This window comes from Prunus dulcis, chromosome 6 (genome assembly GCF_902201215.1).
Source record: "Prunus dulcis chromosome 6, ALMONDv2, whole genome shotgun sequence".
NCBI lineage: Eukaryota > Viridiplantae > Streptophyta > Magnoliopsida > Rosales > Rosaceae > Prunus > Prunus dulcis.
Genome location: NC_047655.1, coordinates 16,182,397 through 16,204,538, shown reverse-complemented (window position 1 = coordinate 16,204,538; position 22,142 = coordinate 16,182,397). Strand labels below are relative to the sequence as shown.

Sequence of the window (22,142 nt, the reverse complement as noted above, 5' to 3'; positions counted from 1 at the left end):
GCCCTTGCCCTAGCCTTTTGGGGTGGAACAAGGCAAGGCTTCCACTATTCACGTGAATAGTGGCAGCCCTTGCCTTAGCCTTTTGGGGTGGACTTGCTCTAAGAGCAGTTCCAGCAACAAGGGCTAGCCCTGGCAGGAGATGGGGCCCACAAAACCAAGCTAGCCTCAGGCAAGATCTGCCTTAGTTCCAGTCTAAGTTTGCTGATGTCAGCAACGAAAAAATTTAAAAAAATTCAAAAAAAATCTACCCAAAATTTCAGATATTTTTAAAAATAAATATTTAGTTGTAGTTTTCACTTCCAACACCACAACCTTTTGCAAGGGCAGCCACTATTCACGTGAATAGTGGCTGCTCTAGTACCCCCCTCCCGCTCCCGTGCACGCTCTGAGTGGAGTTGTCTAAGAAGAACATTACAGAAAAGAACAAACATACTAATGGTGGCGTCATTAAAACTTTCCACAAAGATAAAACACGGATTAAGAAACAGTGTTATGCTGGGATTTGCGTTCGTTAAATAGAGTGACGCGTGGCAACATTTTATACAACAAAGGACATAGAGGGGAGACAATTTGGGCACAGCAGATCCTCTCCCCTTCTTCTCTGTACCCTCTCTGGCGTTTGCTCGCTCCCCACTGTAAGCTCCGAAACCTCCATGTCTAGTGTCCTATATGGGAAATTGAAGATTTCACCTCCAATTGTAGAGCTCGAATAACCTAGAGAAAGCGACAGAGAATTTTCGAGTCGCAGAGATGGTGGCGTTCGCTAATTAAGCAATCCGTACAAGCTTCCGGTTCTTTCTCGAACCTTTTCTATCACTCAGATTGGAATTTGAACCTATAATTTCTTAGTATTTTAGTTTGGATTTCAAACTTTGTTGCTGTTTATTCTGTTTGGGTGCCAAGAAAATGGTTTGCTCCAAACAATAGGAAAACGCTCTATATAGATTCTGAAGACTAAACCATAGTAATTAGGAATAATAGAAATGGAAAAGAAGACCTTCTGATGAAGGTTTTTGCATAATCTTGGGTCCAACCATTTGTTGCGGTAATTACACACACACACACACACACACACACATATATATATATATGAAGATGAATATAGGGTAAATAAATTTATGTCCAAAAAAGACGGATTCTAAGGTTTTTCCCAGGTTAGAGAACTTTCCCCGCTGTCCTTCTTTCAGCCGGTCCTAACTTCCTTCTCTTCTGGTTAATCCTATGAATAGGTAATCGGATCGGCAACAGGTAACAGGCTTTATCTGGGTTTAGGATTCAGTTCAATCGAGCTTTTCTCAGAAGTTACATATACACACTCAGAGGAAAACATTCTTGTTCATGCATTATCTTCTTGCAGAAGGAAATTTCCTATTCGTTTGTTTTTCTTTCCTTTTCATTTCTCCCCTATCATCTTTGAATGAAAAGTTACCATCGTGTGCATACCCAAAATTTAATTATCCTGTAGACATTAAAGAGGCTTTCTCCATCTTTGTATTCTTCTTATTGCTCTGCCTATTCAATAGATTTGGTATCCTAATTCTGTCCCTGCTTTTTCTCTGTTCATAATTGCAGCTACGAACTTACGGCAACAGTATTATCATACATTTCTTAATACTTATTTTCTGATTTTTTTGTTTACTTAGAGGATTGCAATGGATTTGTCTTTGGGTGATAAGGGACCTGCTATACTGCAGCTGCACAAATGGGGCTCTTCTCAGGCCCAGCTAAACCTGTCAGAATTTCGTGAAGCTTTTATTTCTCCGACAAGACAGCTATTATTATTGCTTTCGTATCAGTGTGAAGCTTTGTTGATTCCTCTAATTACAGGTGAATTTTCATAACTTTATTGTGTTGCCATAGTTTTGTTTAATTTGTATTATCACACTTTTTTTTATTGTTTTTGCAGGGGACTCTACAGCTAGTAATAATTTGGAGAGTAACTCTGATGAAAGTCTTCAGAGTCCAGGTTCATCTGCTTTCTGCTCACAAGACTTGACAGCGCCTGGGGGGTCAGATTCAGGAAGGGGTGATATGCCATGTACCTCTGGATCAACACTAGATTTTGATAATGATTTCACTTTTCAAAGAGAAATTTCAAGATCCAAAACTTACCCTTTTGTTGGTGATGTTAACTCTCTGGCTTGGGGTATCTGTGAGGATACTTATAATCAGCACAAGGATGCTTTGTTTAGTGAAATTTTGTTTGTATCTGGCAAGCAAGGTGTGATGGTCCATGCTTTTGTTGAATCCACTGGAAACACTGCAGGTACCAGAAACGCACTGGAAGGCAGGTGGGTGGAGTGGGGGCCCTCTGTCTCTTTAGTTGATAATATGGATATTGAGGAACCTAGCAGCTTGAGTTGTGAAGCCACTGGAAATATTGATTTAAACAGAGCCAATGGAAACAGTGTTGCTTCTAAGAGATGGTTGCAATCTTTTCTGACGAAAGTTGAAAATGTTGAATATAATGGTAGTATGTTGACCAGGTTCCCAGAAAAGTCATTGTTTCCTTGCTCTGCAAAGGTTGTTTCATTTGCTTTATTTAATAGTAATTTACCGATTCTGGACTTCCTTTCTAACACTGGTTCCGTACCGAGTATGGAGTGCTGGCAGGAAAGAGGTCACACGTCAGAGAGTGATAAATCTGTAAACTTGCATTTGACTTCATCTGGTCAACATTTCAAGTCTGAGATTTTGTCTAATATTTTTGGTGTTGGAATGAACACTTCATACAAATGCTCTAGAGTGTTCTCAAGCAATTCACATTACTTTATTGGATTCGTTTTCACACAGACTGATCCTGCTAGTGATGAAAGTGAAAGAAGCAACAACAAAAATGTACTTCTTGTTGCTAGGTTAGACCGTTGGGGAATTCAGTGGGTTTCCTCAGTGAAGCTTGACGAAGGTCCAAAAATTCGCTCAGTGGTAGAATGGATAGACTTCCACTTTTCTGACAACCTTCTTGTTTGTCTAAATGCATCTGGCTTAATTGTTTTTTATGCAGTAATGTCAGGTGAGTATGTTGCACATCTAGATATTTTACAGACTCTAGGACTCTACCCTCAGCTGGATTTTCAGAAGCAAGAAACATTGTCTGTGGGTTCTGAGAAACATAGTTTGCAAGTTGATGGAGTTGATTACAAACCAGTTTTACAACGTGGTGATTATTCTGGTAGAAGAATATTTAAGAGGTTAATTGCTGCTTCACATACCTCCCTAATAGCTGCTGTTGATGATTTTGGTGTAATATATGTGATTTCTGCTGGTGACTATATACCGGACAAGTATTATACAAATGAGAAATTACTTCCACATGGTCAACATCTAGGACTAGGCATGTTGGCTGGTTGGGAGGTGGGTGGTTCTGATATAGGCCACCAAAGAGTATATTCTAACATATCTGCTTCACAGAAATCTATTATTCCATCCATGAAGAATGAGAGATCTTCTTTCCTGGATGATTGTGGAAATAATGTGCTTAAACAAGAAGGGAACGGCAGCTCATGCTTGAGTGGTTTTTCTGCTTCATCAAAAGTAACTGATCAGAAGTGCTATGACTCTGAAAAGAAATCACACCTGATGCGCAAGATCTTTCTTCCCACTTATAGATTTAGTGAGGATGATTCTATCTGTTTTTCTCCATTAGGAATTACTCGGCTTATTAAGAACCACAATCTGAAGGACCCGAGGGGTTCTCAGATCGTTCATCTCAATCTGCATGCTGAGCCTGCAGTTCGCGATGACAACTTTTTGAATAGTGGGTGTGAAATGGTTCATCTCCAAGGGAAGGAAGAATCCTTTATTGGAGAGGCAGTGGGTTGCACATTCCAGGGATGTTTTTATTTGGTGACAGAAGGTGGTCTTTCAGTGGTGCTTCCTTCTGTATCAGTCTCATCAAATTTTCTTCCTGTTGAAGTTATTGGATGTCGGCAGTTGTGTATCGATTCAGGCATTGGATATCCAGTCAAAAACGCAAGGGAAATAAAGGAATCTAAGCAGCCTTGGTCACCTTGGAATGTTGAAATTTTGGACAGAGTCCTTCTGTACGAAAGTGCTGAAGAGGCAGATCGCTTATGTTTGGAAAATGGTAAGAATTTAGTGCTCTGCATAATTTTAGCATCCCATTGAATGGTATATACTTAATATCAATATTTGGTGAAGAGAATTTTTTTTCCCTTAACTTCATATCCTTAATGATTTGGTGTCCATAAGACACTGCTGGAACTACATTTCATGTTATAGTTAGAATCTGTTGCTCGGGCCAGCTGATAAATGGTTAAATACAATTACAATGCAGTACATTTTTCCTTATTTCATTTATTTTTGCATGACTGTTAACTAGGCTTGAAGTCATTAAGAATCCTCATGCTCCTCGTCGCCCATCCTGCACTATAATTTTCTGTGGTAAATCTCATTACATTAAAATCCCCTCCAATGAACCATTTTGGCCCGCACAGCACATACATCCCGGCTAATTCTTCCCACAACCTCCTTCTCTCCCTTGGCTTATTAGGTATGGTTTATTTGAAAATATGTGGCTGGAACATCATTCGTTCAGAAGATGCTTTAAAGAATGGTGGGCTAGTGAGAAGACTTAAGGTTGGGAAGGTTACAATGTTATGAGGAATTTGAAATGGATAACAGAAAAAACAAAGAATGACAAGGAGTTTTTTGGAGATGTAAAAAAAGGAAATGAAGGAAATGGCGGTAAAAGTAGAAGTGTTGGATTTGTTGGAGGAAGGGAGAGATTGCAGGAAAAGGGAAGCAGGGAGAGTTCTAACTAATCTAGTTCCTTCTCTCCCTCGCCTTATCAGGTATATTTGTTTGAAAGAAAGGATTTGGGTTTGACAATAATCCTAGATTAGTTAGAAGAAAGTTAAAATACTAAGATATAATTTATTTGAAATAATCAAATACAATATATTTGAAATTACTATATGCAATACAAACCAAGGATCTGATGAGTTTTATTCCTTTTTGTTTCATACAAATCTAAAAATTTATGCATTGTGATAGTCCAACCTAGAAATTTACCTTTATAATATTTTATTGGATCCCTAGGTTTGAAATTACGCCTCCCAAATGGACTTAGGGGTATTTGAATTTTAAGTTCAATGATAATATAGGGATTTGAAGATTTTGAGGGATTGTATTTATCTCAACTGAGGCATCCATACTAATTACAGGAAAATATAAAGGTCTGATTGAATGGTAGTGGAAAATTTAAAGGTCTGATTGAATGGTAGTGGAAAATTTAAAGGCCTAATAAATAGTTCAAACCGTAAGGCCTAAGGAGTAGCTTACAAAGAAGTGGAAAAGGAAAGTACAAGAACTGAATGAAAAACACATTAAGAGACAACTGGAGAAGCTACTTAATACTCCCCAACAGACTCAACGTCTTGGGAAGATGAGGTTGGAACAACAAAGCATATAGCAGTGCTTGTGAAGTGCTTTAGTGAAGAAATACACAATCTAAGCTGTGGAAGGAACAAACTGAATGAACATGATAACTTCCAGAGCGTACATGCTCATGACTGATGTGATAATCAAGCTCAATGTGTTTGGTGCAAGCATGGAAAACAGGATTGGAAGCCATCTGTAGTGCTGAGCGGCATCGAAGAGGCATATGAAGCTGGGGAAGAAGGTGCACAATCCAAACAGTCTCAACAAACTTGAGAATTGAGAAAGCGAGTGATATTGAGACTCAACACGCCAATCAGAGACAATGAATTGTTTCTTTGAACTCTGAGAAATTAGGTTGGGGCCCAATAGAGCACATGAAACCAGAAGTTGAATGGTGAGTGTCAGGACAACTAACCCAATAACCATGAAAGAGTGCATGAAGAGCTAAAGTTACAGAAAATAGGCAAAAGGCTAATCCCAGATCTGAATTTCCTTTGAGTTAAAGTGCTTAATGTCAAAAAGATGTGGGGTCAGACTTGCACTTATAAGTTGAGCAACATGGTGAATCACTAAGGCAGTGTGTGTGCCAATTCCAGTAAGGCTGGCATGAGCCACTTGAACAAGGTTCTCAATAGTTTTGAAAAATGGAGCACCTGCAAGTTGGGAAAGCTGTCTTATCACTCGAGGGATGGTTCTACTTTTTATGTGTCTTTACTAGGGAGCAGTTATTATAGATATGCTTTTAATAGGACACGCTAAACATGCATTAATAGTAAAAAGACCAAAATACAAATACGGTCACTTGAAAAACTTTATAAAAAAAAATATTAGTTCTGTTTTTCCTTTTTCTTTTTGTATAGAAATATGTTGGATGCTTGAAATTTTGTAGAGTTTCTGCATCTCAAGGCATGTTGACATAAATTCTGATCAATCAATGCAATGTCAGGGTGGAACCTGAAAATATCTCGTATGCGTCGGCTTCAGTTGGCATTGGACTACTTGAAATTTGATGAGATAGAGCGGTATGATTCTATATTTTTTTGTTGCTACGTTGTTGTTGCCTAGTATCGGAACTGATCTTCTACAGTGTGGTTGGTGCTTGCTTATGGTAGACACTCTGTCCATTGTTTTGTACTATTTCATCTCTTTAATGAATTTTTGTTTCCTATAAGAAAAAAGTTTCTACTGTTCTGTGATGTTGTTGGTAATGAATCCTTATAATTCAAATTGTCTGTACAGCTCTGTTAATTAACTGGAGTGCATTTTGGAATCATGCTTTTGAAGTTGAAAAACTTTGTTAATATCATCTTTACAGAACTTTTTTCCCTTGTAGAGATAACGATATATGTTAACTATTCTGAAATTTTCCAATTAAGGAAACTAGGATGGTATTCTCTGGATGTATATAAAAGTTGTCTTTCAAACATTGTTACAGAACTTTTTTCTCTTGTAGAGATAACAATATATGTTAACTAATCTGAAATTTTCCAATTAAGGAAACTAGGATGGTATTCTCTGGATGTATATAAAAGTTGTCTTTCGAACATTGTGCTTATTTTTGTCTTTTGAGCTCTGGCATTTCTCTAAACGTGTGCAATAAAATTCTGTTTCTTTTTATATTAAAAAGAAAATATTGGAATGATCTGAGCCTGCCTCAAACGCATCCAAACTTGCCAAAGAACCCAAAGAGAAAACCTAAACTAACAGACAGAACAGCATCCCAGGAATCCCTCAGTACAAAAGTTCCCTCCAATAAGCAAAATATCTTGTTTTTCAGGCAGTTAAACGCTTATAAGTGAAACAACTATAATTTTATGATATAGTAGGGGTATTAAAACCAAGATAGGTTAATTATGCTGATGCCTGTTAAAGACACATGAAAAAGTAGAACCATCCAAAACTGAGACCTGCTAAAGGGGGAAAAGTTCTGAGTATGCCCCATTACACTTGACTTAAAAAAATTGTATTAAAAAGCTCTAGTAATCTCCTTGGCTGACAACTGAAGTGATAACCAATACATATATTGAATCTAATTGGTGTTTCTTCCTTCTTTTTTTTCTTCAATATATGCTGGTTTTGTGAAAAATATCAGAACTAATGCATCTCTCATTCTTTAACCAAATAAAAAAAGCATCTCTTGTTCCTTTATCTTGATGTATTTCTCATTCATTTTTGTGGTTGAACAGATCATTAGAAATGCTTGTGGGTGTCAATTTCGCCGAAGAAGGTGTGTTAAGATTGCTCTTTGCTGCTGTTTATCTGATGATTCATAAAGTTGGCAATGATAATGAGATTTCTGCTGCATCAAGGTAAATTCATTTACCAAATTGCATTGAATGTAATGGATGTTCTTGTGGATGCACCAAGATTGCTCTGTGGACTTCGGTTGTTAACTGGAAGAATGGTTTATGCTTTGTATTATTTGTGCACCTTTTGCACTGGTTGTTATTTTTATTTTTATTTTTTATTATTAGATAACAATTTGTGCTTTCCACTTAGGGCTATGGGGAGCAAGAGCACTATACATGTATCGTCTACAGTTCTTTTTATGCTTAAGATTGCAGAACTTACTTTGTTCATTCTTTTTCCAGGCTTCTTGCATTGGCCACTTGCTTTTCAACCAAAATGATTCGTAAGTATTGGTTGCTAGAACATAAGACAGATGCATATGAATATGCCAGAACCCAGATGCTTTTGCTTCCACCAGTTGTACCACAAAAGGTACAAGATGAAATTTCAAACTCCAGAAGGCTTCGTGAGATGGCTCACTTTTTGGAGATAATTCGAAATCTGCAATCTCGACTTGGTTCAAAGTACAAGAGGCCAGGCCAAGAATTCGTAAGCTGTTTCACTCATCTATCTAGATTCTTTGTTGCTACCACTTTTGTTTTTCAAGGCAATTATGTTGCCAGTGAAGTTGGACCACACATTTTAACAGTAGTCTACCTAATCAATGGTCCAGACTCGCAGTCTTGCAATATAACATGTCAGACAATCTGGACAAAGAAAATTTCTATATATATGTATATATACACATGTAGAACACATGTAGAGTTTTGATCTCTGTCACTGTCGACCATGAATATACTTGGTCACTAACCGTTGGATCAAAATTCAATAATTGACATTCAAACTTAGTTAAAATCCCAACCAAGTATTTTACTTTTGGGAATTAAAGTCCATGGGTTTTTGATCCAGCCATAGTTGACCACCAAATTCCTTGGTCAATTGTGAGCATGGGATTATGGACCCCAGGATGGCTGGGAGGAGACTCCCCACTCTTGTGGACATTCATTTTAGATCCTGTATGTACATATACATACATACACGTATAAATTCAATATATATATATATATATATATGGGGCGGATCCGTGGCACTATGTTTTTGACACAAGTTTTGACACAAGCTTTCAACCATTAGATTAGAATGGATTGAATGGTTGAGATTATGTTTCATTAATTACTTAAAATTAAATTAAATCTCTAATGCCAAGTAAATTTCATTTTTATTTATTAGTTATGATAATCCCGAAAATCACTCAATTATCTTTCCCCCTTTTGTTTTCTTATCATTTTCTCTCCTCTCAATTAATATCCTGCCAAACCTCACCATTACCTTCCCCTTGCCATTGTCATCTACACCAACCGAGCATTCTCCCACGACATAGAAAATCTGTCTCAAGCTACCAATATTGAAGAGAAAATAGGATATTAATATTTAACCAAAAAGGAAAAAGCCCAGATCTGTTGCAATATTTCTTCTCTATGGTTTGGTTGCTCTCTCTCTCTCTCTCTCTCTCTCTCTCTCTCTCTCTATATATATATATATATATATATGCTTTTTTCTAACATCTTAATGGCTTACAAGATTTAGCTTCTATTCATTATAATTAATAATACTTTAAAAAAATATGGCAAAAGACAGTTTGCTTGCAGTTCATTGTGTGTGTGTGTGGGTGGGGTGTTATCGCCAAGCCTTTTCTTTGAGAGTCATAATCGATGTATAACTGTAACAACCCAAAAAAAAAAGCAGTAAAAAAAAAAAAAAAGCAAAAAAAAAAGTTAGGGATGGAAAAGAAAAAGAATCAGAAACCTGTAAAGTTTAGAAGAAAGAGGAGGAGGATGGGAAAGTCATTAACTGAAGAATTCTAGAGGATAGAGAACAACAAAATAGGGAGATTTGATAAAACATTGATTGAGGATAGAGAAATAAGAAAGAGAAAGTCAAATAATAATTTTTTTCAATATATTTTTTTCTTAAAAATTGTAAAATTAGTTGAGTTAATCTTAGCCATTCAATCCATTCTAATCTAATGGTTGAAATCTTGTGTCAAAACTTGTGTCAAAAACATAGTGCCACGGATATATATATATATAAAAGAAACAAAATGGGGCACAAGGAAAGGACAAATTGTCCTCCTTAGAAAAGCGAATAAGTAAAAAATATCTGCACGAGCAGAGCAATCAAAACATCACTACATCACTTCCCCCCTTCCTGGTGAAGATAAAATCAGACTATGTTTCTAAAATGTTTTGACAAAAAAGCCCACAAGGATGCCAAATGTCTACTCTACTCCCAGAATAAATGCTCCTCCTCTGTCTTATACTTAAAATTCCTGGTTTTTGCTTTACTGCACCAAAAACAATTCTTGAATGAGGTATTGAACTCCAGAGATAAATCGAAATAGTTAATGTAAGTAATATCATATCTATTTTACAGGTGGAAAGTGGGGAAGCATCAACGTTGGTGGACAATGATTTATCACAGGATGAGTCTCAGTTATCAATTATTTCCGTAGACCCCAAATCTTTGGAGACATCAAAACAGCATGAAGCTTATTTTCCTGTATCTACGTCTGGCTTTAATTATTCTGAGAAGCTTGCTTTGACACCTGTAGATCCTTCAGTCCATTTGGACTCAGAGGATTTAAGTGAAGTATCTGCTCTTGTGCCACAAGGGGTTCTTCCCTTGGAAAATCCCAAAGAGATGATAGCGCGTTGGAAGATAGATAATTTAGACCTTAAGGCAGTAGTCAATGATGCTTTACTCTCTGGTCGTCTACCCTTAGCAGTTCTTCAGCTACATCTTCATCGTTCAAGGGATTCATTTTCTGGAAAAGAGCCTCATGATACTTTCACTGAAGTCCGTGATATTGGAAGAGCTATTGCTTATGACCTATTTTTGAAGGTAACTTATTAACAGTTAGCTATTTGAAGATTTTGTCTTTTATGTTGAAGCAAGTATATTACTTGACCTACAGGGTGAATCTGGACTTGCTGTGGCCACGTTGCAAAGGCTTGGAGAGGATGTAGAAGGTAGCCTCAAGCAGTTATTATTTGGCACAGTGAGAAGATCTCTTCGAATGCAAATCACTGAGGAGATGAGTAGATATGGTTACCTAGGGCCATATGAGTGGAAGATATTGGATCGGATATCCCTAATTGAGGTACAGAAATTTGTACTTACATGTCTTTCTTATGTTATGATCATATTTGGTATGATTTCAAGTGCCACCCAGATGTTATGATCGTATGTGGTATGATTTCTTTTGGATTTGATAAAATTTCCTTACCATTGTTTATTCAAACTTTTCTTGGAATAGAGGCTTTACCCTAGCAGTAGTTTCTGGAAAACGCTTCATGGACGGCAGAAAGAATTAATGCGATTTCCAGCAAGTTCAAGTTTGCCCAAGAGATATTATTTGCGCCTGCTGGATTCACATGCATTCAACAATTTTTCCATTGAGTGTGATGACATTGATGGAGTTGTTTTTGGTTCATGGACAAATGTCAATGAAAATCCCTCTGTTCCTATGGTGGATGAAGATAATGCTTATGCTGGATACTGGGCTGCTGCTGCTGTATGGTTTAGCTTCTATGACCAAAGAATCATTGACCGTGTAAGTCACTTTTCATACCTTTCTGCTTTCTGTAACTGGAAAGAGGTTGATTCATAAGCTTATAAACTTATTTCAATACAGATAGTTTTGGATCAGTCATCTTTTATGGGTGTGCATGTACTGTGGGAATCACAGCTTGAGTACCATGTATGTCACAATGATTGGGACGAAGTCTCTAGACTCCTGGATCTTATTCCCCCACATATTTTAGTAGTTGGAAGCCTCCAAGTCAGCTTAGATGGGTTACAGCCTGCTTCAAATTTTGGATGCAGTAGGGGACCTGACTATGGCGATTACTTATGCTCTCTTGAAGAATTGGATGCTGTCTGCATGGATGTTCCAGAAATCAAAGTTTTCAGGTTTTCGTGTAATATTATGTGCTCCATGTGGTTAAGGATGCTGATGGAAGAGAAACTTGCTAGAAAACTAATTTTCTTAAAGGAATATTGGGAAGGCACCTTAGATATATTACCGCTGCTTGCCCGTTCTGGCTTTATTACTAGCAAATATGAAATGCCTTCCAAAGTTGATAAGATTGAGAGTTTATCAGAGCCACAATTTCCAGATGATTCTGGAACATTTAATGTCAGTACCATGCAGGCCTTACATAAACTACTGATACATCATTGTGCACGGTATAAGTTGCCATACCTTCTGGACCTTTACCTTGACCAGCATGAGTTGGTACTGGATAATGATTCACTTTCTTCACTACAGGAAGCTGCAGTAAGTTTTAAGATTTCTAGCGAGCTTCACAAATTGTTCTATTCTATCTCTGATTTCCATTTATCTGGTTTAATGGCTGTTTATTTTTGTTTATGCTCTTAGGTTGATTTGGTTTGCCTCTTGCTCCCCTTAGAATTTGTTTCGTGTTTTTTTTTTTTAATATTTAAAATATGAATCTGTCTCTAACATTTGCAGCTGATGTTTAGTGATAAAATGCAATTAACATTTGCATCTGTCTCTAACATTTAAAGCCTATAAATAAAAGCATATCTTTTAATGTAAAATTGGATTCTGGTTGAATAAAAACTTAGGTTTTCTTAAAAGGTTAGGCACCCTCATATCCTACTTTTCTATTCCTCTCTATCTCGTTGATTTTTTTAACAATACAGTGATCCTATATTGTTTCTTCTCTAAACCCCTCCTGTTTACTAAAAGCTCTGCCATCTAATGCTCATAATTGCACGCAGCAATCATCTCTGTTGTCCTATATCAACACCACCAACCTTTGATATAAGATGATATTTGATTTTTGGATGAGCTGGTAACACTAGACTAATGCTTATCCCTTTCAAAAGAGTTCCTAGATAGAAACCCGTATTCAACCTTTTTTAATCTTCCTAAATAACCATTGGTTGTTTACAGAAAGCCAGGATTCCCACATTATTCCATATTTCAAGAAGTCATATTTGATTCACATAGTTTAATAGCTATGACTAGTAATTATTTAATGCTTGTGGCTCTTCCTTAAACCATAGTTAGTGAGCAAATAAAACTTATTAAGCACTTAGACCACTATTAGTGAGAAAATAAAACTTAACAGGCAGTTTTTAAATCCCATGATTCTATTATTTTGAAAGTTTAATTTCTTCAACTTCTAAAGCATACGTGTGCATTCACCTGTTGACTGATCCACCAAATACTGCTTGAACGCCGCATTGCAAACTGCAGTTCAATAAAATCAAACTGCCGCGCCTCAAGACCACTTAGCGCGAGAGAGAGCGAGAGCGAGAGAGAGAGAGCTTTCATTTACCTGCTTAACTTAACCGTGCCCTGTTCGCCTGGGCCTTTCTATGGATATGAACTAATGGCCATTAATGATAGGTATCTCGTAAATATGTTTTTCTACCTTGTGATAGTAATCACAACAGTTGGTTTACCAACTTTCACAATTTATTACCCTAAACCCTATTTCAAGAAGAAAACAAAGGTTTAAGGTAGGAGGAGGTTGTGATAAATCACAATTTATTACCCTAAACTGTAATTGGTTTAGGGTAATATATTGTGATTGCTACATCAAAGAGAATGTTTTGACTTGGGGATAATTAAATAAACATAAAAAAAGGCACTAAAAAACTACATTAAAATAGCAGACAACAATAACAAGATTCTGAGACACTACAGCTTTACAATAAGACTGTAATAGAAAGAATAGTGTCCAAACTCTGGAGATGCCGAAGCCCACAAGGATGCCGAAATCGAACTTCCTGGGGATGCTTCTGATCTTCCTGTGGTTCTCTCAGTTTTTGCTTCTGAACTTACTTTCTGGGGCTGCTGAACCTTGCATATGAATAACTTAAAAAATTATTGAACACCTGAATTATTTTGCTAAGAAATTCATGGTGTAATTTCAGAATATATTTTGCAAAGTTTGATGAGTGCTTTGTTTAATCTTTCTTCCAATGGTCTGCCTTGTCACTCTTCTACATTGCTTTATGACCTCTATTCAGTTATGGCAATATATGTGGTCCTGTGACTTAACCCTTACCATCTTATTCTTGCCAAAAGATCATGCTTGTCTCATCTATTTTCTGCAATGCATTCATACAGGGAGATTGTGAATGGGCACGATGGTTGCTCCTCTCTAGGGTTAAGGGGTGTGAGTACAAAGCATCATTTTCCAATGCTCATGCGATCATGTCGTGTAATCTAGTTCCTGGAAGTAACCTCAGTGTTCCAGAGATGGATGAAATAATTCGTACTGTTGATGACATTGCAGAAGGAGGGGGGGAATTGGCAGCTTTGGCAACACTGATGTATGCCTCTGTCCCAATTCAAAGTTGCCTGAGTAGTGGTAGTGTAAAAAGGAATAGCAGCACATCAGCCCAGTGCACACTAGAGAATCTCAGGCCCACTCTTCAGCGTTTCCCTACATTGTGGCAAGCATTTGTATCAGCATGTTTTGGGCAAGATGCAACTTCCAATTTTTTGGGGCCTAAAGCAAAGAATGGTTAGCTTTTAGCCACCCTGCTTCGTGAACATATTTTTGTAGCCGTAAAGCACTTATACTTCTAGAATCATTTGTTTCGTTTTGCCTTTCAATTTACAATTTTCTCAATTCAGCTCTATCAGATTATTTAAATTGGCGTGACAACATATTCTTCTCTTCTGTACGTGATACTTCACTTCTACAAATGCTGCCGTGCTGGTTTCCGAAGGCTGTACGGAGGTTGATTCAGCTTTATGCCCAGGTCTCTTATTGTTATTTGTCATCTATCACTGAGCTTCTTTCATAAGGTACAGGCACGCTTGTGCACACGCGCACAAATGTGTCTGGAAATGGCATGCTACTTGCTTCATACAGAAGCCCCTTCCTCCCTCTCCCCTGTGCTCTTCTCTTGTTAGTGGTTTTGATTGCTTTATTTGGATTGGGTTATCGTATCATGTGCTTCGTATGATATTGCAGGGTCCTCTTGGATGGCAATCAGTATCAGGTCTGCCAGTGGGAGAAGGTTTGCTACATAGAGATATAGATTTTGTCATGAACGTCGATGAGGATGCTGAGATCAGTGCAATCTCCTTGGAAGCAACCATCCAAAAACACATTGAGGAGGAACTCTATAATTCTGCACTTGAGGTATATGTTTACATTTCTCTTGAGATAATTATTCATATCAGACAATTTAGCTTGAATCTTAGAATGAACCATTAAAGAGAGCTGTGCACTGTGGGTCGATCCTGTCACAGTAGCTTTGTTGCTGAACTGCAATGTTTCTGTCCTCTAGTTGAGGGGACAAGAAATGGGTTTTTAACCCTTTTTTTTTTTTTCCTGAATTTGAATGGTATATTATGTATATATATACATACATACATATATCTCACTGAGTGGACCTATAAAATATATTTCTCAGAATGTGAGGCAGTTAATAATGTTTGACTTAGTTTATTTTTATTTTTTTGGTATTTGGTTTATGTTGAATTGGATATCCATTCTATTGCTTTGACTGTTCTTGTTCTTTATGGCCATTGGTCCGTATAATTTCGTACAATTATTGTTTAACTGAATTGTTCTATTACAATTCTTCTTTCTCTAGTTAACATATTGGGTTATTAGATTTCAATTTGATGGCATTGATTTTAAATAAAATAAAATAAAATCTCAAATAGTTACCTGTTTTTTGCTTCTCTGGTATGACTACAATGTTCCTAGCTCTCATCTTAGTAATATTTTTTACTTCAGGAGAATTCACTTGGCCTGGAGCACCATTTGCATCGTGGACGTGCACTAGCTGCTTTTAACCATTTACTTACTGTTAGAGTTCAAAAATTGAAGTCAGAGGCACAAACACTTGGACAAACAAATGTTCAAGCTGATGTTCAAACACTTCTTGGACCTATAACAGAAAGTGAAAAGTCTCTTCTTTCTTCTGTAAGTTTTAGATTTCTTTCTTCTGTAAGTTTTAGTTTTCTTTTAATTTGTTATACCTTTGGTGAATGAGATTTACTGTCATAAACACTATTTTTATTTCATGGATGATTTTCTTCTCTGTTACATTTTATTTATTGCTGAAACCCCTTGCATTAGTAGAAACATTGAAGTCAAAGACTTACTTTGAATTGTGCATTGAAGTTTCGTGTTCCACTTTATTCTAGGTCATGCCACTTGCAATTATTAATTTTGAGGATTCTGTGTTGGTGGCTTCATGTGCTCTTTTCCTGGAGCTTTGTGGCTTTTCTGCGAGCATGCTACGCATAGACATTGCTGCCTTGAGACGGATGTCTTCTTTCTACAAATCTAGTGAAAATATTGAGAGCTTAAAGCAGCTTTCAACCAAGGGTTCTGCATTTCATGCAGTTAGCCAGGGAAGTGATCTAACAGAATCTCTAGCTCGAGCTCTAGCAGATGAACATCTGCACCAGGATAATTCAAGTACTGCTAAGCAAAAGGGTGCTTCAAATTTAGCTGCTGGTAAACAACCTTCACGAGCTCTCATGCTTGTCTTACAGCACTTGGAAAAGGCTAGCCTTCCTCCAATGGTGGATGGAAAGACATGTGGATCTTGGCTTTTGAGTGGCAATGGTGATGGAATTGAGTTAAGATCTCAACAGAAAGCTGCAAGCCATCACTGGAATTTAGTCACAATTTTTTGTCAGATGCATCACCTTCCCTTGAGCACAAAATACCTTTCTGTATTGGCAAGAGACAATGATTGGGTTTGTATTCATCGTTCTACTCTAGTTGTCGTTAATTATAAAATGAATCTAGCTTGTGACTAGAAAATTTCTTAAACTATGAATCTACCCTCTTTTTGTCTCTTTAAGGTTGGATTTTTGTCGGAAGCTCAGATCGGAGGATATCCGTTTGACACAGTAGTCCAAGTGGTACTTATTGTTCCTATTTTAATATGTATTACACTATTTTTTATGCGAACCAGACATATATTTAATACATTGCATTTTATCTCATCATATCATTTTTCAGGCATCGAAGGAGTTTAGTGATCCACGTCTCAGAATTCATATTTCAACAGTTTTGAAAGGCATGCAGTTAAGAAGAAAAGCTAGCTCTTCTTCGTATTCAGATACTACAGAAAAAAAGAATGAAACTTCCTTTCCGGATGAAAATTTTTGTGTCCCAGTTGAACTCTTTAGAATATTAGCAGAATGTGAAAAGCAGAAATTTCCTGGAGAGGCCATTTTGATGAAAGCGAAGGAGTTGTCCTGGTCGATTTTGGCAATGATTGCATCGTGCTTTTCAGATGTGTCTCCAATATCTTGCCTAACAGTCTGGCTGGAAATCACTGCAGCAAGGTAACTGCTCATATTCCATTTATGAGAAATGCTTCCCGGATTGTGTATTCAAATCACACTATATATGTTTGAACTTTTTTATGTCATGACTCGCTAACTCCACACTTGTTTTATGTATTTTAGTTACATAAATTTCTCCAGTGCTCTTTCTAATACATCACTGTGCAAACTTCAAAGCATCTGACTGCTACTTTATATTCCATAGGGAAACTTCGTCCATTAAGGTGAATGATATTGCTTCCAGAATTGCAAATAATGTTGGAGCAGCTGTGGAAGCTACTAATTCCCTGCCGTCAGGGACTAAAGCCCTTACTTTTCATTACAATAGGCAGAATTCAAAACGAAGGCGGCTTCTGGAGCCCATCTCGAGAGATCCGTCAGCTGTTGCAATTTCTGATATTTCAAATTCTCCTGTGGGTGCACAAATATTTGATTCCCAGGAACCTAGTTCTAAAGGGGAAAGGAATGTAGAACTTGGTGAAAGTATCAATGTTTCAAGTGATTCTGATGAAGGGCCTGCTTTGCTGTCAAAGATGGTTGCAGTGCTTTGTGAGCAACACTTGTTCCTGCCTTTGTTAAGGGCTTTTGAAATGTTCCTTCCCTCATGTTCTCTTTTACCTTTCATACGTGCTCTCCAGGTTTGTGAATAAAATTAAAACCCACCTTCCTTTCATCATTGATTCTTTAATATGAATTTCAAGAGAATTCCTTTTTTACTATGTCAGAGGACTGTTTATCATTTTTCTTTGCTTCTAAGGAATCTAACTGCTGTTTATCATTGACCAAAAAAAAAAAACAAGGAATCTAACTGCTGGTATGTGAGTCTTTTTTATGTCGGATACAATGTCCTGTTGCTACAGCTGGCAGTTTGTGTGGACAGTTCATATCTGTCTCCAATGTGCAGCAAGCAAGAATTGGCATATGTTTTTGGGGTTTTGTGTGTGAAAACTTGGTGGTTTACCACTGTTAAAGTTGAGCTGTTAAGCTGTGGGCTAACATTGTCTTATATTCTAATGCTCTTCCTCACAAGTGGGGTTCCCCTTACCACTCAAGAATGAAATTGTTGATGTTGGTGGTGGAAAGATCGGTGATCTAGATTTACGTAAATATTGATATTGGGGGAAGTGTTAGTAAAAATCAAAAAAAGGGTCGAAACATTTTGAGGAATAGTAAATTTAATTATAATGCGTAGTATTCAATTTCATTTCCCACGGGCTGTGGAAATGAATAAACGTGATCAACACTTTTACAGGTTTCATATTTTTACCCTTTCTTTCTCCCACCTCAGGCATTTTCACAAATGCGCCTATCTGAAGCATCAGCTCATTTGGGTTCGTTTTCTGCCCGGTTTAAAGAAGAATCAACCCGCTTACAGTCAAATGTAGGAAGAGAAGTGCAGATTGGTACATTATGGATAAGCTCCACCGCCATTAAAGCTGCGGATGCAATGCTTTTGACGTGTCCATCTCCTTATGAAAAAAGATGCTTACTACAACTCCTTGCTGCAACTGATTTTGGTGATGGAGGATCTGCAGCAGCATACTACCGACGGCTTTTTTGGAAAATTAATTTAGCTGAGCCATTATTACGCAAGGATGACATTTTACACCTTGGAAGCGAAACCTTAGATGATGTTTCACTTGCAACAGCATTGGAGGATAATAGGCATTGGGAGCAAGCACGCAACTGGGCCAGACAATTGGAGGCCAGTGGTGGACCTTGGAAATCTGCTGTTCATCATGTAACTGAAACTCAGGTACTGTTTGAACTGATTGGGTTAGATGCGGTTAAAGTTTCCTTATATCCTTCATCAAAGACAGTTGAAAGGAAATGTAAATAAGAAGCTTGGCACCTTATAAATCTGCTTTACCTATTTTTAATTTCCAAATTTAGATAATCCCTTGACAATATTTTACTTTCCAACCCATCTATTGAGAGACATGACTTTTAAAAATAAATAACAAGGGTTAAGAGAGCTATGAAGATACCTCATGGAGATGTTGCATTTACTAGTTTGTAGGAATTGTGATAAGTAGAGGTAGGTTTTATTGGCTCACAAAAGTTAGTGTTCTACTTCTATCTTTAGTTCTCCTGAGCACATATAGTTCATAGAAGAGAAGTTTTGACTAAGATATTAGTCAGTTGATATACGCTAATTGATTATTGTTGCTGACCGGAGTGGAGTGCTTTGGGGAAGGTTGGTCGAGGTATATCCTTGGTTAATATTTTCTATAAAATCTTTAATGTATACTGTCGATTCCCTGGGTCAAAATGTTAACCTCCATGAGATAAAGTGAGCATGGTAATATTGCATCACTTGTACTGTCTTAACTCTCTCTCTCTCTCTCTCTCTCTCTCTCTCTCTCTCTCTCTCTCTCTCTCTCTTATTATTATTTTTTTCTTTATACTGTCAACCACTTTAGGCTGAGTCGATGGTAGCTGAGTGGAAGGAGTTTCTTTGGGACGTTCCAGAAGAGAGAATTGCTTTATGGGGCCATTGCCAAACTTTGTTCATCAGATATTCCTTCCCTGCTTTACAGGTAGTTTCTCATTGTATTTGAAACATTTGTTAACTAAAATTCATTTATGGTGTCTTGTTTCTATGAATTGGTTTCCAGGCTGGGTTATTTTTCCTCAAACATGCAGAAGCTTTGGAAAAGGATCTTCCAGCTAGGGAGCTTCATGAGCTATTGCTGCTTTCTCTACAATGGTTAAGTGGGATGATAACCCTGGCCAGTCCGTAAGTATATACAAAGGTTTTAATTTCATTGTTAAATCTTTGTTTTAAATCTTTATTGATTGGGGTAATCAATTCACCAGAGTGTATCCACTTAATCTTATTCGGGAAATCGAGACTAAAGTGTGGCTCTTGGCGGTAGAATCAGAAGCACATGTTAAGAGTGAAGGAGACTTCAATTTAAGCAGTTCCAGTCGTGACCCTGCTCTTAAAAATAGCTCCAGTATTATTGACCGAACTGCAAGTATAATAACAAAAATGGACAATCATATTGGTACATTTAAGAACAGAACTATTGAGAAACATGATCCAAGGGAACACAGCCTGGCATATCACAAGAACCAAGTATTAGATGCTAGCTTTCCAACCACCACAGGGGGGAGTACAAAGAACAAACGGAGGGCAAAAGGTTACATGCCATTGAGACGGCCACCATTGGACTCCGCAGAAAAAAACACTGATCTTGATAATGGTTCCAATTCTCTCAATACTATAAATGAGTTGCAGTCTCAGGACGAAAACTTAAAAATGGAACTGTCTTTTTCACGGTGGGAAGAAAGGGTTGGACCTGCAGAGCTGGAAAGGGCTGTTCTTTCTTTATTGGAATTTGGACAAATAGCAGCTGCAAAGCAACTCCAGCATAAGCTATCACCAGTGAAAGTACCATCTGAATTTGTACTTGTGGATGCTGCATTGAAGCTCGCAGCTATGTCAACTCCAAGTAAGAAAGTATCCATATTAATGCTTGACGAAGAGGTGCATTCAATAATTCAGTCATACAATATACTGACTGACCAGCATCAAGTTGACCCAATTCAGGTTATTGTTTGAATCCACCCTTCCGTCTTCCTCCTCTATCTCTCTCTTGCTCACACATGCGATGTTTCTTTGTTATGTTCATATTCTCTTCATGTGTATAAAGTATATACTATGTTTTCAACTGGGAAATTTTAATTCATGCTCAATGGTCTTCTTAGTGGCTACTGGTGGTCTAGCGACTCTGCTCCTTCTTTCTTTTCTAACAGTTATCCCATCTTGTCTCTGTTACTTGTCTAATGCACTTTATGTCCTTATATTTACATGATATTTTGAATATGGAAGGTTTTGGAGAGTCTGGCAACCAATTTTACTGAAGGTTGTGGGCGTGGACTATGCAAGAGGATAATAGCAGTCGCCAAAGCAGCAGCCATCTTAGGTATTTCATTTTCGGAGGCATTTGATAAGCAGCCAATTGAATTGCTACAGCTGCTTTCCCTTAAAGCACAAGAATCATTTGAGGAGGCACATCTCCTTGTGAGAACTCATTCAATGCCAGCAGCCAGTATTGCTCAAATTCTTTCAGAATCCTTTCTAAAGGTTTGTTTATAAATATAACTTCTTTGGCTTGTGACTGTATAAAATGTGTATATATGATACATATATACATGTATGAATGATGACGTGCCATATATCTGTTATGTTATGTTACCAGGTAGTAAATCAAGACTGCACATTCAGACGTGTCTCCTTTAATTTCCTTGAATAAGCACGTTGTTACAATTTTCATGTTTTAGATTCTTATAAACTTCTCTTCCTAAGGTGGTATTTGTTTCTTTTTCATTTTCTTTTCCTCAAGTTTGATTGGGTTTTTACTAGGCCGTTATCCAATTGTTTTGGTAATGAATTGATTTAAAAGAAAACCAAAGACAAGCCATCTGTCCCATTTCTTTCTGTCGATTCAGTTGTTTTTTGTTTTTTGTTTTAACTTAACAATAGTTCTAGTTAGGAATATCTGCAGAGTTGTAATTGATATGTAATATGTGTAGATTTTCAAATCCAGTCAATAAATAATAGTTGACCGTAAAGGTTTTTAATTTTCTAGTTAGGACTATCTCCAGAGTTGTAATAGTTGTAGGACTTCCTCTCCCCTTTAGATTCACACTTTTTTTACTTGAGGCATGGTTAAACTTGGTATTTTGCATTTAAAATTTCTGTATATTTTTTGATGTATAACAAAATAGCTTAAATATTTGAACTTGTGTATGTCTTTAGTCTTGACCTGTACTTTAACCTGTACATGATTCAATTAGGGAATATTGTTCCATTTTTGGATCTTGATTTGCATATGGACAACAAAAATGCAAGTTTAAAGTAAGTTAAAATTACATTCCAGGGCTTATTGGCTGCTCATCGGGGAGGATATATGGATTCTCAAAAGGAAGAAGGACCTGCTCCCTTATTGTGGAGATTTTCAGACTTCTTGAAGTGGGCAGAGCTTTGCCCTTCAGAACAAGAAATTGGACATTCATTAATGCGTTTGGTTATTACTGGACAAGAAATACCGCATGCCTGCGAGGTACTAATATA

At 37.2% G+C, this 22,142-nt stretch overlaps 1 protein-coding gene across 1 annotated transcript in view; it reads left to right on the top strand.

The window, feature by feature from the left end:
* Nucleotides 1-599: 599 nt before the first annotated feature.
* Nucleotides 600-22,142, top strand: part of LOC117630366 — a 25,600-nt gene continuing 4,057 nt past the window's right edge. The window contains exons 1-24 of the mRNA XM_034363102.1: nucleotides 600-791; nucleotides 1,644-1,827; nucleotides 1,907-4,087; nucleotides 6,350-6,425; nucleotides 7,590-7,712; nucleotides 7,995-8,241; nucleotides 10,126-10,593; nucleotides 10,667-10,852; nucleotides 11,009-11,305; nucleotides 11,387-12,031; nucleotides 13,859-14,258; nucleotides 14,372-14,499; nucleotides 14,715-14,885; nucleotides 15,489-15,677; nucleotides 15,902-16,462; nucleotides 16,571-16,630; nucleotides 16,731-17,059; nucleotides 17,265-17,697; nucleotides 18,348-18,815; nucleotides 19,483-19,599; nucleotides 19,678-19,799; nucleotides 19,880-20,615; nucleotides 20,898-21,152; nucleotides 21,949-22,131. Of these exons, the coding sequence (XP_034218993.1) occupies nucleotides 1,653-1,827; nucleotides 1,907-4,087; nucleotides 6,350-6,425; nucleotides 7,590-7,712; nucleotides 7,995-8,241; nucleotides 10,126-10,593; nucleotides 10,667-10,852; nucleotides 11,009-11,305; nucleotides 11,387-12,031; nucleotides 13,859-14,258; nucleotides 14,372-14,499; nucleotides 14,715-14,885; nucleotides 15,489-15,677; nucleotides 15,902-16,462; nucleotides 16,571-16,630; nucleotides 16,731-17,059; nucleotides 17,265-17,697; nucleotides 18,348-18,815; nucleotides 19,483-19,599; nucleotides 19,678-19,799; nucleotides 19,880-20,615; nucleotides 20,898-21,152; nucleotides 21,949-22,131 (8,550 nt within the window). The 5' untranslated portion in view covers nucleotides 600-791; nucleotides 1,644-1,652. The remainder of the gene's footprint in view (nucleotides 792-1,643; nucleotides 1,828-1,906; nucleotides 4,088-6,349; nucleotides 6,426-7,589; nucleotides 7,713-7,994; nucleotides 8,242-10,125; nucleotides 10,594-10,666; nucleotides 10,853-11,008; nucleotides 11,306-11,386; nucleotides 12,032-13,858; nucleotides 14,259-14,371; nucleotides 14,500-14,714; nucleotides 14,886-15,488; nucleotides 15,678-15,901; nucleotides 16,463-16,570; nucleotides 16,631-16,730; nucleotides 17,060-17,264; nucleotides 17,698-18,347; nucleotides 18,816-19,482; nucleotides 19,600-19,677; nucleotides 19,800-19,879; nucleotides 20,616-20,897; nucleotides 21,153-21,948; nucleotides 22,132-22,142) is intronic.